The sequence below is a fragment of the Dipodomys merriami genome, unplaced genomic scaffold (assembly GCF_024711535.1).
Source record: "Dipodomys merriami isolate MVZ:Mamm:240054 unplaced genomic scaffold, mDipMer1.0.p SCAF_4, whole genome shotgun sequence".
Classification (NCBI taxonomy): Eukaryota; Metazoa; Chordata; class Mammalia; order Rodentia; family Heteromyidae; genus Dipodomys; species Dipodomys merriami.
In genome coordinates, this window is record NW_027205603.1 from 42,378,346 (window position 1) to 42,392,359 (window position 14,014).

The following is a 14,014-nucleotide window of genomic DNA, read 5'->3' on the forward strand; positions in this document are numbered from 1 at the left end:
CCAAGACTCTAGACGCTTCTGCTGAATGTTGGTTAGCAAAGGACTGTCCCTTCCTGGCTTAGAACATGCAGGCTTGAGTGTAATACTAGCACAAGGCTGAGTCAAAGGTCATTTCCTGACCTTGGAAATGGCCAGCAAGTCCAGAGTTCCTGCATATCCAATGTATTCTAGTCACATTAGAATCTTAATTTCAGCATTAAGAGGAAAATCCACTGCTGGGCTGGTGGCACATGCATGTAATCTTACCTACTCAAGAGGCTCAAGAGGTGAGGATTGCAGTTCAAAGCCAGCCGAGGCAGGAAAGTCTGTGAGACTTTTATCTCCAATAAACTACCAGAAAGCTGTAAGCAGAGCTCTGGCTCAAGTGCTAGAGCTCTTGCACTGAGAAAAAACAACACAACAAAAAAAAAAAAAACAATTCAAGGACAGTACCTAGAACCTGAGTTCAAGAAAGAAAAGGAAAGAAGAAAAGAAGGAGAAGGAAAGAAGGAAAGAAAAGAAGAAGGAGAAGGAGAAGGAGAAGGAGAAGGAGAAGGAGAAGGAGAAGAAGGAGAAGGAGGAGAAGGAGGAGGAGAAGGAGGAGAAGAAGGAGGAGGAGGAGGAGAAGGAGAAGGAGAAGAGGAGGAGGAGGAGGAGAAGGAGAAGGAGAAGAGGAGGAGGAGGAGAAGGAGGAGGAGGAGGAGGAGGAGGAGGAGGAGGAGGAGGAGGAGGAGGAGGAGGAGGAGGAGGAGGAGGAGGAGGAGGAGGAAGAGGAAAAAGGAAGGAAGAAAAGAGAAAAGAAAATTTATTCATACATTTGTAAAGTACACAAAAATAGTCTTTAGAAACTCCCCTTATATAGTGAAAGAACTAGTGTAGAAAAGCCATAAGCATCTTAGAAAGAATGAAAAGAATCAAAAGGGCATTTACTGGTCCTTGCTCTCCTCCATGTAATGTTGTAGTGAGAGTGCCAAGGCTCAGACTTAGCTCTTGGCACTACCTTAAATCTCACCAGCAAAACTACAGAGCACTAGCTGAAGACAGAAGGTAAATATTTAAGTTTCTAGGCAATAATAAAAATTACGCTTCTCATCTTTAAAATAAAATATATTCCAATTTAATCATCTTCCCATAGTAACTGATTTATTCTATAGTGGAAAAACAAAATATTTCAAAGCTATTTATAACTATTTATAATCCTGCATGAAAGGGCTGAATCCTATGCAGAAGTGATACTGAAATATCACAGTGCTCTGAAAACAAAAGTTGATGTAGCCCAGCAGCTATGCTTGGGTAGAATTGTGTGGAAGTAGAATCTTTTTTGACTCAGTAGTAGGGCTTGAGCTCAGGGCCTTATGCTCTTGCTCAGCTGTCTTATTCAAGGCTAGCACTCTACCATATGAACCATGCTTCTAGTCCAGTGTTTTGCTGGTTAGTTGGAGATGGTATCTCACAGACTTTTCTGCTTAGATGGGCTTTAAACTATGATCCTCAGATCTCAACCTTCTGAGTAGCCAGGATTATAGGCAAGAGCCACCAGCCCCCAACCTTGGAAGTAGAAGCTTAAAACCATTAGAATATCATTTCTTTGGAAATTTAAATGAAAATGGTAATAGCAGCATCTGCATCTTAAAATATTTCAGTTGAAAATACAGATTAATTTTATATGTGCCAAGGAGTACAAGACTCAGGTAACCTGACTCTAGCTTTTTTTTTTTTTTTTTTTTTTATTGTGGACTCTAGCATTTACTACTTGCCTTTAAGCAAGTTACCTAAACCTCTTCAGACCACCTTTGTATTCCCTTCCAGAAAATAAACATAATTGATAATACTTGCTGCATAGACATAGTTGCATGGAATAAATAATGTTATCCATATATGTATATGTATACATCTATCTATCTATCTATTTATCTATATATGAGTGTGTGTGTGTGTGAGTGCCCTCTTAGTGTTTTGCACTTATTAAACACACAGTATGTGTTAGCAACTGTGTTATGGTCATTATTACTATTGCAGGGATTCATTCTCACACCTAGTCAGCTGCATTCCTGGAAATATAAAGTACTATCATCTTCATAAATCATCATTCTTTCCTATGATATATAATTAGGTTATTTTTTCCATTTATGTTTTATATCCTATTAAGAGGTCCAGTAAACTTCAAAGCAAATCCCTATTTTCTATTTATTTGATCCTTACATGACATTGACACCAAGAGAGATAAGAGAGAGATTGCCCTCACTTTATAGAGTTTAGGGAGGTAACTGATTTGCCCAAAGTCACACTAGTCACAGATAGTGACAGGATTCAGGGCCACACTGTTGAGCTCCTCCTGCAGAGTTTTTCCTACCATTACAGGCTTTTTCAAAATAGCAACTTTCTAAGATTTAATTTCAAGCAAGATATGTGACCCTATGTGAATTAGCAGGAAGACCATGAACTAGAAGAGTGTCCTGTGACACAGGTCCACAATTGGGTAGATATACACACAACATTAACATGGGATTGATTGACAATAATGTGGTAATGATATCCTTATCAAACACAGGAGTGATTACTGTGAGATTTGTAATACTGATGGTCCACTCACAGATTTCCCACTCCCAGTGCCTTTTCTTTAACCTATGCCCCTCCATTTGCCTCCAGAGCCCACGCTGAAGACATTTCTAATACAAACACAAGCTGCTTTCCTTTCTTCCTTTCTCTCTTCATTTCCTCCTTCTCACCTTCCTTCCTCTCTCCCCCTTCCTCATCCCTTTCTTTCTTTCTTTCTTTCTTTCTTTCTTTCTTTCTTTCTTTCTTTCTTTCTTTCTTTCTTTCTTTCTTTCTTTCTTTCTTTCCTTTCTCTCTCTCTCTCTTTCTTTCTTTCTTTCTCCTTTTCTTTCTTTCTCCTTTTCTTTCCTTTCTGTCTTTCTGTTTTTGTTTTTGCCAGTCCTAGGGTTTGAACTTAGGGCCTGGGCACTGACCTTGAGCTTCTTGTGCACAAAGCTAGCACTCTATCACCTGAGCCACAGTGCTACTTTTGGTTTTCTCTGATTATGTGGTACTAAGGACTCAAACCTAGGGCTTCATGCATGCTAGGCAAGCAGTCTACTACTAAGACACATTCCCCCTACCTCCTCTTCCTTTTTAAATCAAGCCTTAACTTATCTTCTCTTGATGTTTTGCCATTGCTCAAGCTGATCACCAACAGGGAATGAAATAGCTTTCCTCTCAACTCCAAATGGAAAAATTCAACTTTTCTTTTAAAATCTGGTAGAAAGCCATTTCTCCCATGAAAGGCAACTCAAACATGTTACCCCACCAGCCAAAATAATTGTTGTAGCCCAAATCTATCAATTATTTAAACAGCTCATTCTAACCTCTTTGTCTTTCTTTCTCTCTTTCTCTCTTTCTTTCTTTCTTTCTTTTTTTCTTTCTTTCTTCCTTTCTTCCTTTCTTCCTTTCTTTCTTTCTTTTGTCAGTCGTGGGGCCTAAACTCTGGGCCTGGGCCTGTTCCTCAGCTTTTCAGCTCAAGGCTAGCACTCTACCATTTGAACCACAGTACCACAATTGGCTTTTTCTGCTTATGTGGTGCTGGGGCCTCATGCATGCAAGGCAAGCACTCTACTACTGAGCCACCTTCCCAGCCCTCATTCTAACTTCTATAATTCCTTCTTGTCCTCTCAAATCTATATGTATTTCTGGGTCCTAGTTTGGGTATTTACATTTCCCCAGACAAATGCACAGCAGAGCACCATGAACAGAGCTGGTGGTTAGTGATGATATGCATGTGTGAGTAATCAAAGGACAGTCCTTTGGCATGTGTTTGGGACTTCATCACTATTGTGTAAGATACGATGAGCAAATTGCTGTGGAGCGTCGGGGTAGTTTTCTAAATGATCTTGTTACATAAATGATGAGGTTAGGGTGGATCTCAATGGTAGGACACCTGCCTAACGTAAGTGTGTACAAGGTCCTGCCTGTGATCCCCAGTACTGTAAAGTAAGTCAACAGATAAGACTGAAAAGATAATTCAGACCATAAAACTTCAACAGATAAGAAATTAAAACTATTGCTAAATATTTTTTTGGATAAATGTCTTAAACATTCCATTTCACTCTTCATGCATAGGGAGAGATTTAAAGAAGAAGAACAACAACAAAAATCTCAAAGTAAGTCTTAAAATATAAAAATATAAGCCAGGTACTGGTGGCTGACACCTATAATCCTAACTAGATTAATAGGGATGCTGAGATCTGAGGATCAAGGTTCAAAGCCAGCCTGGGCAGGAAAGGTCCATGAGACTATTTCCAATTAACTTCCTAAGAAAGCCGAAAATGAAACTGTGGCTCAGGTGGTAAAACACTAGTCTTGAGAAAAAAAAGTGTAAGGGCAATGCCCAGGCCCTGAGTTTAAACCCCATCGCCAACACAAAAATAAATTATTAATTAAAATTTAAAAAGTAAAAATCTAATAGAACAAGGAAACATGTTGAAATTGTTTTGGGCATGGAGGAAGGGAACATGATGGAGGAGATAAGAATGACTGGAATATATTGTGAGCATGTGAAAATTTAACAATGAAATCCCCTGTATATAAAAATGCTAATAAAAGCTGGGCACCAGTGGCTCATGCCTGTAATCCTAACCAGCTAGGAGGCTGAGATCTGAGGATCACAGTTCAAAGCCAGCCCAGGCAGGAAAGTCTGTGAGACTCCCATCTCCATAAACCACCAGAAAACCGGAAGTAGCGCTGTGGCTCAAGCGATAGAGCTACTTGCCTTGAGCTGAAGAGCTCAGAGACAGTGCCTAGAGTTCAAGCCACACTACTGGAAAAAAAATGCTAATAAAAAAGTGGCAAGATAATAAGATACAAATTGATGTTCAGAGAGTAAGAAGGGTCAATTGACAAAAAAAGTATTGGGAGGAGTTTTTAAAAGTTCAATCTTACTCTATTGTAACAGAGCACCCCCTATATCTGAATCAATATCTGTATATTACTATTGTTTATGAACTGAGATGAAGAAGTCTTGGGAAAGAACACAGTAGAGGATCCAACATTGCATAATTCATACTGGCAGTGGTTTAGAAAAAAGAAAAATGCTGATGACAAAACACGAATGGAATTGGCACTATGTGATATTGCTTCTCTGATCATAAAATGTGTCATGAGAGGAACAGATGCCATGAACTAGCCTTATTCAATCTTGAATGCCAAGAGCTAAGTGGGCCACAGTTAGAAATCAGTGCTTTGACCACACCACTGGGGAACTCTGTGGCCAACACCTAGGTTCAACCAAGACACTCTCTCTCTCTCTCTCTCTCTCTCTCTCTCTCTCTCTCTCTCTCTCTCTCTCTCTCTCTCTCTCTCTCTCTCTCTCTCTCTGTGTGTGTGTGTGTGTGTGTTGTGTTGTGTGTGTGCATGCTATTCGATTATTTATTTAGACCCAGGATCTCATTATGTGGTTCAGGCTGGCCTCAAACTTGAGATCCTCATCCCTCAGCCTCCCAAGTGCTGAGATTATAGGAATGAGCCACCATTTCTAGCTCAAGTTGAATTGAACTCTATTTTTTTCCACACGGAATTATCCATCTATTCTTTACCTTTTTTTACCAGTAATTAAGAAGTGGACACTCAAAACAATTCAATTCCTACATGGCTCAGCATTGCACCACAGCCACCAAGCCCTGATATCAAAATGGCATATCTGGAGGAACATAGACAAACTGTGTAGCTAGAATAAGGCATATATGGCGTCACCATGCTTGTCCTGAGGAAAGGTGTTTCTAAAAAATATTGGGATTCATGGTGAACAAATCTAGAAGGCTCTGTTGTGGGTTCCCCTCTGAAAGTTGCACAGCACACACTACGAGCAATGAGGAACAGCACAGTAAGGTCTCTGTCACACAGAAGGTCCAAATACATTTGACTAAGAACTTTATTCTACTAACTCCTTTGACTATTGATACCTAGCTTGGGAAACGCTTGAATCTACCCTACACATAATATCTCTGTGACTTTCAATCCAGTTAAAGGCAATGCTTGTTTGGGCTGTCCAAAAATCATTGCTTAAGGGAAGACTTAAACTAGAAATGGGAAGTTACAGAATTCTGACAATCAAGTTAGGATCTGGAAATTTTACCTTGAGAGGAGAGAGAGAGAGAGAGAGAGAGGGAGAGAGAGAGAGAGAGAGAGAGAGAGAGAGAGAGAGAGAGAGAGAGAGAGAGAGAGAGAGAGAGAGAGAGAGAGAGAGAGAGAGAATTACTAAAGAAAACCATACTTTAAGCACAATTACTATGGCTAATTGTTCATACCAGCATGGGTGCCATAAAACAAGTTTATGTCCTTTTATGTGCAATAGGAAGCAGAGAATCAAGTGATTATCCAAATAGTTCAAATCAATCTCTCTTCCTACAACAATCCAACACATGCTATTCATTTTGAGATCATTCAATTGTTCTAGGTTTGAATGTGGAACTAGAAAAAGTGAGAACACAGGCCATCTGAAAAGTGATCATTGTTCTATGCTGTTTAAGTATATTATATTAATAAACTTGGCCTTTAAGAAGATATAATCATTGACCATCTTTAATACCAGTAAGGAAATGTCTAGAATACTACATGACATAGTATACTGAAAATTCCTTGAATATCAAAGAATTTATTTTCCCATGTTCCTAGTTATCTCATTCACTATGGAAGACTGTAGCACTAAGTTGTATTATAAGTATACATACCAAAGAATCCTAAAAATCAGTTTGGCTAGCTGTTATACATCTAAAATAAAATCCATATATTTTCTTTTTAAATCACAAGCATCTCCAGTAATTCAAGTGAAATCCATTCACCTTTATAAAGGGAAAAAATTCCTGATATATTAGAACTGACCTATACTTCATATTATCAACATTTTAACATAATACTTTAAGATATATGCCAACATATACAATGATAAAATTTAAACTGGGATGTCATTTTTTAAAAAAACTGGAATGTCATATTTTAGTTTTTTAATGCAAAACCATAAAAACATTAATATGCAAAATCTTTCTAAAACACTATTGGTAGGTGTCACATTCTGAATTAAAGAAAACATATTCCAGAATTTCCTCCTGCTAAGATCGAGGGGCACCAGTAGGTATTAATACACTCGTGAAACACCCGCATGTTAGACTGAACTTTCAGTTCACTCACTTCATTGCAATTTAATGGTCAGAAGGATCATGTTTTCAAGCAGCCCTAATGGCAGTACCTTACCAGTGTAGATGCTGGCATTGGAAGCTGGGATGCCAAACTGTGACTCGATGAACTTGGGAATGAAGGTAATGAAAGCAGTTACAATGGCACTCTCAGCTGTGTATGACAAACTCACAAAAAGGAATGTCATGTTGCTTAAGATCCTGACAGCTGCTCTTGGTAGGTCTACAAAATGACAAAAATGACAAATGAATGTTATAAACAATGGATGGGAAACAAAATAAAACTGAATTGTCTTTGAAATGAACTGTGGAAAAATAGCCATTTGACAGTCTTTGCCGCAGGACAATAACAACGGAAAGATCAATTAGAAGCCATTTCCCTTATGAGAACTGGTTATGTTGGCTTTTTTTTAAGTTTTCAACCAAGGTAAGGAAGAAATAATGTGTCTAAGAACATACCTATTTACAAATAGCCTTATAATACCTCAATTAAGCCTCCTACTTCAAAAACTTGTTTAAAATAAATGCTTTGCATTTTTCACAGTAGAACACATTTTCTTTTTTTTTTTTTTGCCAGTCCTGGGACTTGAACTCAGGGCCTGGGCACTGTCCCTCAGCTCTTCAGCTCAAGGCTAGCACTCTACCACTTGAGCCACAGCGCCACTTCTGGCTTTTTCTGCCTATGTGGTACTGAGGAATCGAACTCAGGGTCTCATGCATGCAAGGCAAGCACTCTACCACTGAGCCACCTTCCCAGCCCCTAGAACACATTTTCTGTTTAGATCTTGATTAGAATACATTTTCTGTTAACACCCTCAAAGTCTACTAAGTGGGTAAAATTTCTGCATACAACTCTAAGTTATGGGTTCCAACCCATCCAACTACCACTTTCCTGAGAAGATCATTTCCGAGTTGACATGTTCTCTCTCCATATTGCAGGTACCCATAGCAGAGGAACAAGGACATGATGGAGATCTCATCTTCCAGAAAGTACTAGCTGAAGAAGCTGAAGTGGATGAAGCTGTAAGGCTAGACCATTCCAGGTACTTTGGATTTATTATGGAACAAAGATCCATGATTGCCCACTGGGAAAGAGACTAGAGAAGGCTCTGCAAGTTGCTGTCTAGTGCATGCTGGCCTATTCCTCAGGAAAGAACAAAAAGTCTATTCCTTTATTTCACAGAGCTTGCCACAGATAAATGTACAAGTATTTTTTGCAGCATTATTCATCATTACATGTAATTTGTATGTAGTCATATGTAAGTAAAAATCAAACCAAAACTGTATTTATATGTGGTCAGCTTAATACTTCTCACCACATATTTAACATGACACAGATTGAGAAAAAGAGGGATAAAAGAAATTTCTTTGAGGCTGGAAAGGTGGCTCAATGGTAGAGTGCTTGCCTCATATGCATGCGGCCCTCGGTTCAATTCCTCAGCACCACATAAGCAAAAAATGTCAGAAGTGGTGCTGTGGCTCCAGTGGTAGAGCTCTAGCCTTGAGGAAGAGCTGAGGGACAGCATCTAGGCTCAGAGTTCAAGCCCCATGACCAACAAAAAAAAAAGGAAGTTCTTGGATATTTTTGCAAGTTTATAAGGCACATTCATATAATCCCCACATATCTCCATGGGAAAAATAAGGTTCTCCAGTTTTCTTACTAGTCATCCCAAAATATAACTAAATCCTTAGAGTCCAACATAACAAAGTCATTTCATTACTATTAACCAACAAGTTTTACTATAATGTATAGCCTCCTATTCACCAAAATCTGATGATCAGAAAGTAAGATTATTTGCTATTATAATTTTAAATTGTAATCAAATTGAATGTTCTATATCTTAATTAAAATTTTAAGGTTAAACCTTAAACCATTTTGAGAGATAAGATGAACGTTTTATTTTTAACATAAACATAATCAAAGCACTTTATAAAGTCTCCAATAATTTTCTTTTCTTATAAACAGTAAACTAAAATGTCATATACAAAAATTAAAGTTAGTGTTAAGAGTGCATATCAACATTTAAAGATTCAAATTCAGTTCACTTGGTATACCAAAAGCCAATGAGTTGAGTTTAAAACATCTGGAAGAAATTGAAAGTAAAAAATTAGATTCATGATGACACTCTGTGTGTGTGTGTATATATATATGAACATTTAAATCATACTAGTCCTACCAAACTGATTTTTTCCTTTAGACTCATTTGAGTCAATAAGTAGCCCTCTGTTTGCAAAAGCAAGTAAATATACATGGTGAGTCCTCTCTTCTCTTTCATTAAAAAAACGAAAGTCTGATGTTCAAACCTTCTAAAAGTCTAACTGGCCTTCTTTTTTTTTCCATGCTCAGCAGCCCCTTACTAGAATTGAGCTTCCTGCCCATGTGCCCTGCAGGTACAAGATACATGTGCCTCTAGCTGGTGGACTAAGCCATTGAAAAGTAATGAAAGTCAACTTTCCAAGTGCCCAAGAATGGAGTTAGAAATATGAAAGGATGGAAAGTTAGATATTAGATTCTAGCTAGAGGAACAGACATGCAGCTCAACTGGTAGAGCCTAGCAAGTATGAGGGCCTGAGTTCAAAGCCCAATACTTCCAAATTAGAGCTGGAGATTGGCATGAACCAAATAGGTAGGCAAATAGAAAAATAATTTTAGATAGATAGATAGATGTATAATAGAAAAGTGTGAAAATCTAATAGGAATCAGATACACTTGATCCTCATTGTTCATGGATCTCACATTTACAAATTAATTAACCTAGCAGCTAAAATTCACTTGTAATTTCAAATTTAAATTACTTTCAAAGCCACACTCTAAAAATTTGAGGTAGGAAGGAGTGACATTATCCAAAATAGAAATGTACTCATTACCTGACTTATGGAGCTGTAACTCCATTGTATATCACCTTTAAAAGAACAATTTCAAATAACTGGAAAAAAACGAGGTATCCCACTCATCTGCCCCAGCTGAAGTGGAGCACAATGTTCCTCCTTCAGGTTTCATCACCATGTGGTAAGTCCCTTTTACAATATGCTGTCACATTTTTCTCATTTTGCTTTTTGTTGGTGACTTTGCTTACTTTGTAGTAGCGCATACTTATAATCTCAGCATTTTCAGAGCTAAAGGCAAAAGGATCTGCAGTCCAAGGCTAGCCTTGGATATATAATAAGACCGTGTCTCAAAATAAAATAAAATAAAATGCCCTGAGAGCAGTGCTGTAGTGGTATGTAGAGCTCTTAAGCACAAGTCACTGGAAGAAGCTGTGGAAAAACTATATCCAGGAGCTTTCCTTCATCATGAGTTACAGTGCTATTGGCCAAAGGTCAACATTAATACACCAACACTATGTATTAAATAGCTGGCTTCAAATAGAAGCACATTAATAAAATCAGGCTATGTGCACATCTATTAATGATCACAGTGTGACACTATCCTAACTCTGTATCTCCCCTAGGAGAATGCTTCTGTTATTTGTTAATTCTGTGCTCATGGTGACTATTTCATAGAGACCAACTGTCACAAGGAATGGGAACTGACTATGCAGCTCCAAAACACTTCCTGTAAGTACTTATACCTTACTTACCAATTCATAATTACACTATGTTTATTAATGGTATCATGAAGAAACCTAGCAAATGTGATTGCTTCCATTGATCAAAGTTAACCTAACTGATGATTGGGCAAATGAATACCATTTGCCTATATGAAGCATTATTTTGGGGTAGGCCTAAAATAACTCCACAAATAAGAAGACATTTCAAACTGAAATTGAGCAACAGTCTATGACATTAATGGCTTATTCTTTTTCAAAAGATCAAGGTCACAAAAGGCCAGGAAAGATGAGAAACTGATCCAGACTGAAGGAGACTAAAAGATACAGAAACTAAATACAGGTGAGCCTGGACTGAATCTAGACATAAAGAGTATTATTGGGATTACAGACCAAATATTAATGGGCCCTGTAGTTTAGTGAGTAGCACAGGTTTAATGTTAAGCCCACATTTTGCTTGTGTGTGCTGGTCCTAAGGCTTGAACTCAGGGCCTGGGTGCTGTCTCTCTACTTTTTTTTTTTTTTCTCAAGGCTAGCACTCTGCCACTTGGGCCACAATTCCACTTCCAGCTTTTTTTCCTGGTTAATTGGAAAGAAGTTTCTTGGACTTTCCTGTCCAGGCTGATTTGGAACCACAATCTTAAATCTCAGCCTCCTAAGTGGCTAGGGTTATAGGCATGAGCCAGTTGGCACTTGGCAGAGTTCTTTTTTTTTTTTCTGTCGGTGGTGGGGCTTGAACTGTGGGCCTGGGCACTGTCCCTGAGCTCTCCAGCTCAAGGCTAGTGTTCTAGCTCTTGAGCCACAGCTCCACTTCCAGTTTTCTGGTGGTTTATTGGAGTTAAGAGTCTCACAGACTTCACTGTCCAGGCTGGCTTTGAACCACGATCCTCAGATCTCAGCCTCCTGAGTAGTTAGGATTATAGGCATGTGCCACCAGCACCTGGCTAAGTGCCTATTTTTGGGGGGGTGGTCTGGTCCTGGGGCCTGAACTCTGGGTCTGGGCGCTGTCCCTCAGCTCTTCAGCTCAAGGTTAGCGCTCTACCACTTGAGCCACAGCGCCACTTCTGGCTTTTTCTTTTTGCTTATGTGGTGCTGATGAATCGAACCCAGGGGCTCAGGCATGCAAGACAAGTGCTCTACCACTGAGCCATCTTCCCAGCCCTTAAGTGCCTATTTTTAATATGATTGCCAGGAGCCCATGTAGAAAATTGTCCTAGCACTTAGGATATACACCATAAGTACAAGAAGAACTTCCTGTCTGCAAGTTCTAAGAAACATTCAAGATTGAGGAAGGAGTACAGGGCTCAGAGTAATGGGGGCTCTGTGTGCGATTTTACAGCCTTTATATAAATTCAAAATAGTTTCAAATGCGCAAAGAAATTGAGCAAGGGAGTTGCTAAATACTTGGGTTTTCCACCAAATACCTATTTTTTTCTCCCAATCCTACCTATTCCTTCAATTTTCCTAGTTCCATTTTCATATTTACACAATGAATATGACTGTCTTCTCCCACCCTTCCTACTTTTTATGTTGCAGTATATATTTTAGATAATTTTAATATTTTAGATAACTGTATCATTATAAAAATCAAAGATGGCATTAAAATCACGATGAAAGAGAAATGATGAAATAATGATAAGTGATCATTTTTTAGTCATTTAAAGCTAAGAAATCTTAACAAATTCAGTGTTAAGAGCAAGCTAAAAGCAGGAAATGTCTTAAATGGTAGTAATTAGGAATGAAATTCAATACAAAGCACCGTCACTCAAGATACTATCAAATGAACAGAACTGAGCAACCACTGAAGAAGTGTTAGTAGCACTGGGAAAGATTTGCCCTTCTTTTTGGGAGGAAGTCCCAGCATCCTGTGCACCTGGACCAGGTTATATCCAATCACAACAGGGCTATGCTGTGATGAATTTGAAAATGGATCCTCCCAATGACCTTGCAACTCTTCAAAGTTTCAGAAAGTCTGAGATGAGTGGTGTGAGTGGACTCTTAGGGAAGCTGTAAGAAACCAAATCAGTCCCATCGAAGGCTGACACACTACCACATCTCCGAAGCCTTATAGATGGCAGCATCATGGAAGGATCAGGTATTGTTCCCTCCTATTATTTTGGCCAATGAGCAAACTTGCTCCTTTGGAAAAATGTGTCCCATTGTGGAGAGAGGTCTGAGTGCCTGCCAGACTGAATCATCCCTCACCCCTTTCCTCCTCACTCTCTTTGGAATCTACATGCCAACACTCTAAGCCTTGACATATTATACTGTTTTTCTGTTGTTTCTTTTCCTCTCTAGCTTCCTTTGAGAGCAACAACTGTAATTTTTCAGATAGATAGATAGATAGATAGATAGATAGATAGATAGATAGATAAGAGATATATCTTCCCATATCTATATATCTCCAGAGTTCTTCATACTATCATTGCCCTTCCTTAACATCTCACTATGAAATTCCTTGACTCTTCTAAGTACTAAAAGTATTGATCCCTTAACTGCACATCTTCTAGTTCTTTTCATTTGTGGACCCTAAAGCCCTCTATTATATCAAAATGCTTGTGGAGACTTGTTCATGGAACTGTTAAAACTTTAATGACTTCTTTTATGGCCAGGAAGTCTTGCACCATCCTGGGTATGGTCTTGGGCACTGAACAGAAACAACTTTTCCACACTTGTTACCCAGGAGCAACAAGCAATCTTTAGTCTCATTCTCCTGAAAAAGCTAAACTATCTTCACTGTCAAATTCAATATGGTCCAGACTGTCCCTATCTCCACCAGTTTTCTTCAATACCAATGATGCATGGATTCTTCAACCCCCAAGTCCCCAAAAGTATTCCAAGACCTCCAGTTGCCTTGCCTGGAGCCTGTCCCTGCACCACTCACCTATACACAAAAGGGCGAGATCAGAGGCATCAGGCCCCAAAATGCGTCATCAGTGGAGCTTGCCCCAAGTACACTCTTGTACGTTTAAACCCAGCACTGATACGAATTTTCATACATCTTTCTGACTATTATTTTTATGATTAATCCTACTGCTATTTTGCACTGAGTACAAAGAAAGAACTTCCTTCTCTAGGAATCCCTTGCCCATATTGTCATCTTACCTTTTAGCTCATAAACTGTATGTCCAAATGTAAAGGTTTGACCTACCACAAGTAAATGAACATGCAAAGAAAGAAAGGTAGGGCAGAAAACAAAACAAAAAAATAGAAAAGGAGAAAACACGAACAGAGCAGAGTATGAGAATCAGCAAAAGAAATTAAATATGGCCACAATAATTTTCCTGAGCTTCAATGCTGACT

At 38.7% G+C, this 14,014-nt stretch overlaps 1 protein-coding gene across 1 annotated transcript in view; it reads right to left on the reverse strand.

Annotated features, from left to right (window-relative positions):
* Slco5a1 (solute carrier organic anion transporter family member 5A1) overlaps positions 1–14,014 on the reverse strand; it is a 125,892-nt gene that overhangs the window by 43,107 nt on the left and 68,771 nt on the right. Inside the window, exon 4 of the mRNA XM_069990896.1 lies at positions 7,222–7,386. Coding sequence (XP_069846997.1) covers positions 7,222–7,386 — 165 coding nt within the window. The remainder of the gene's footprint in view (positions 1–7,221; positions 7,387–14,014) is intronic.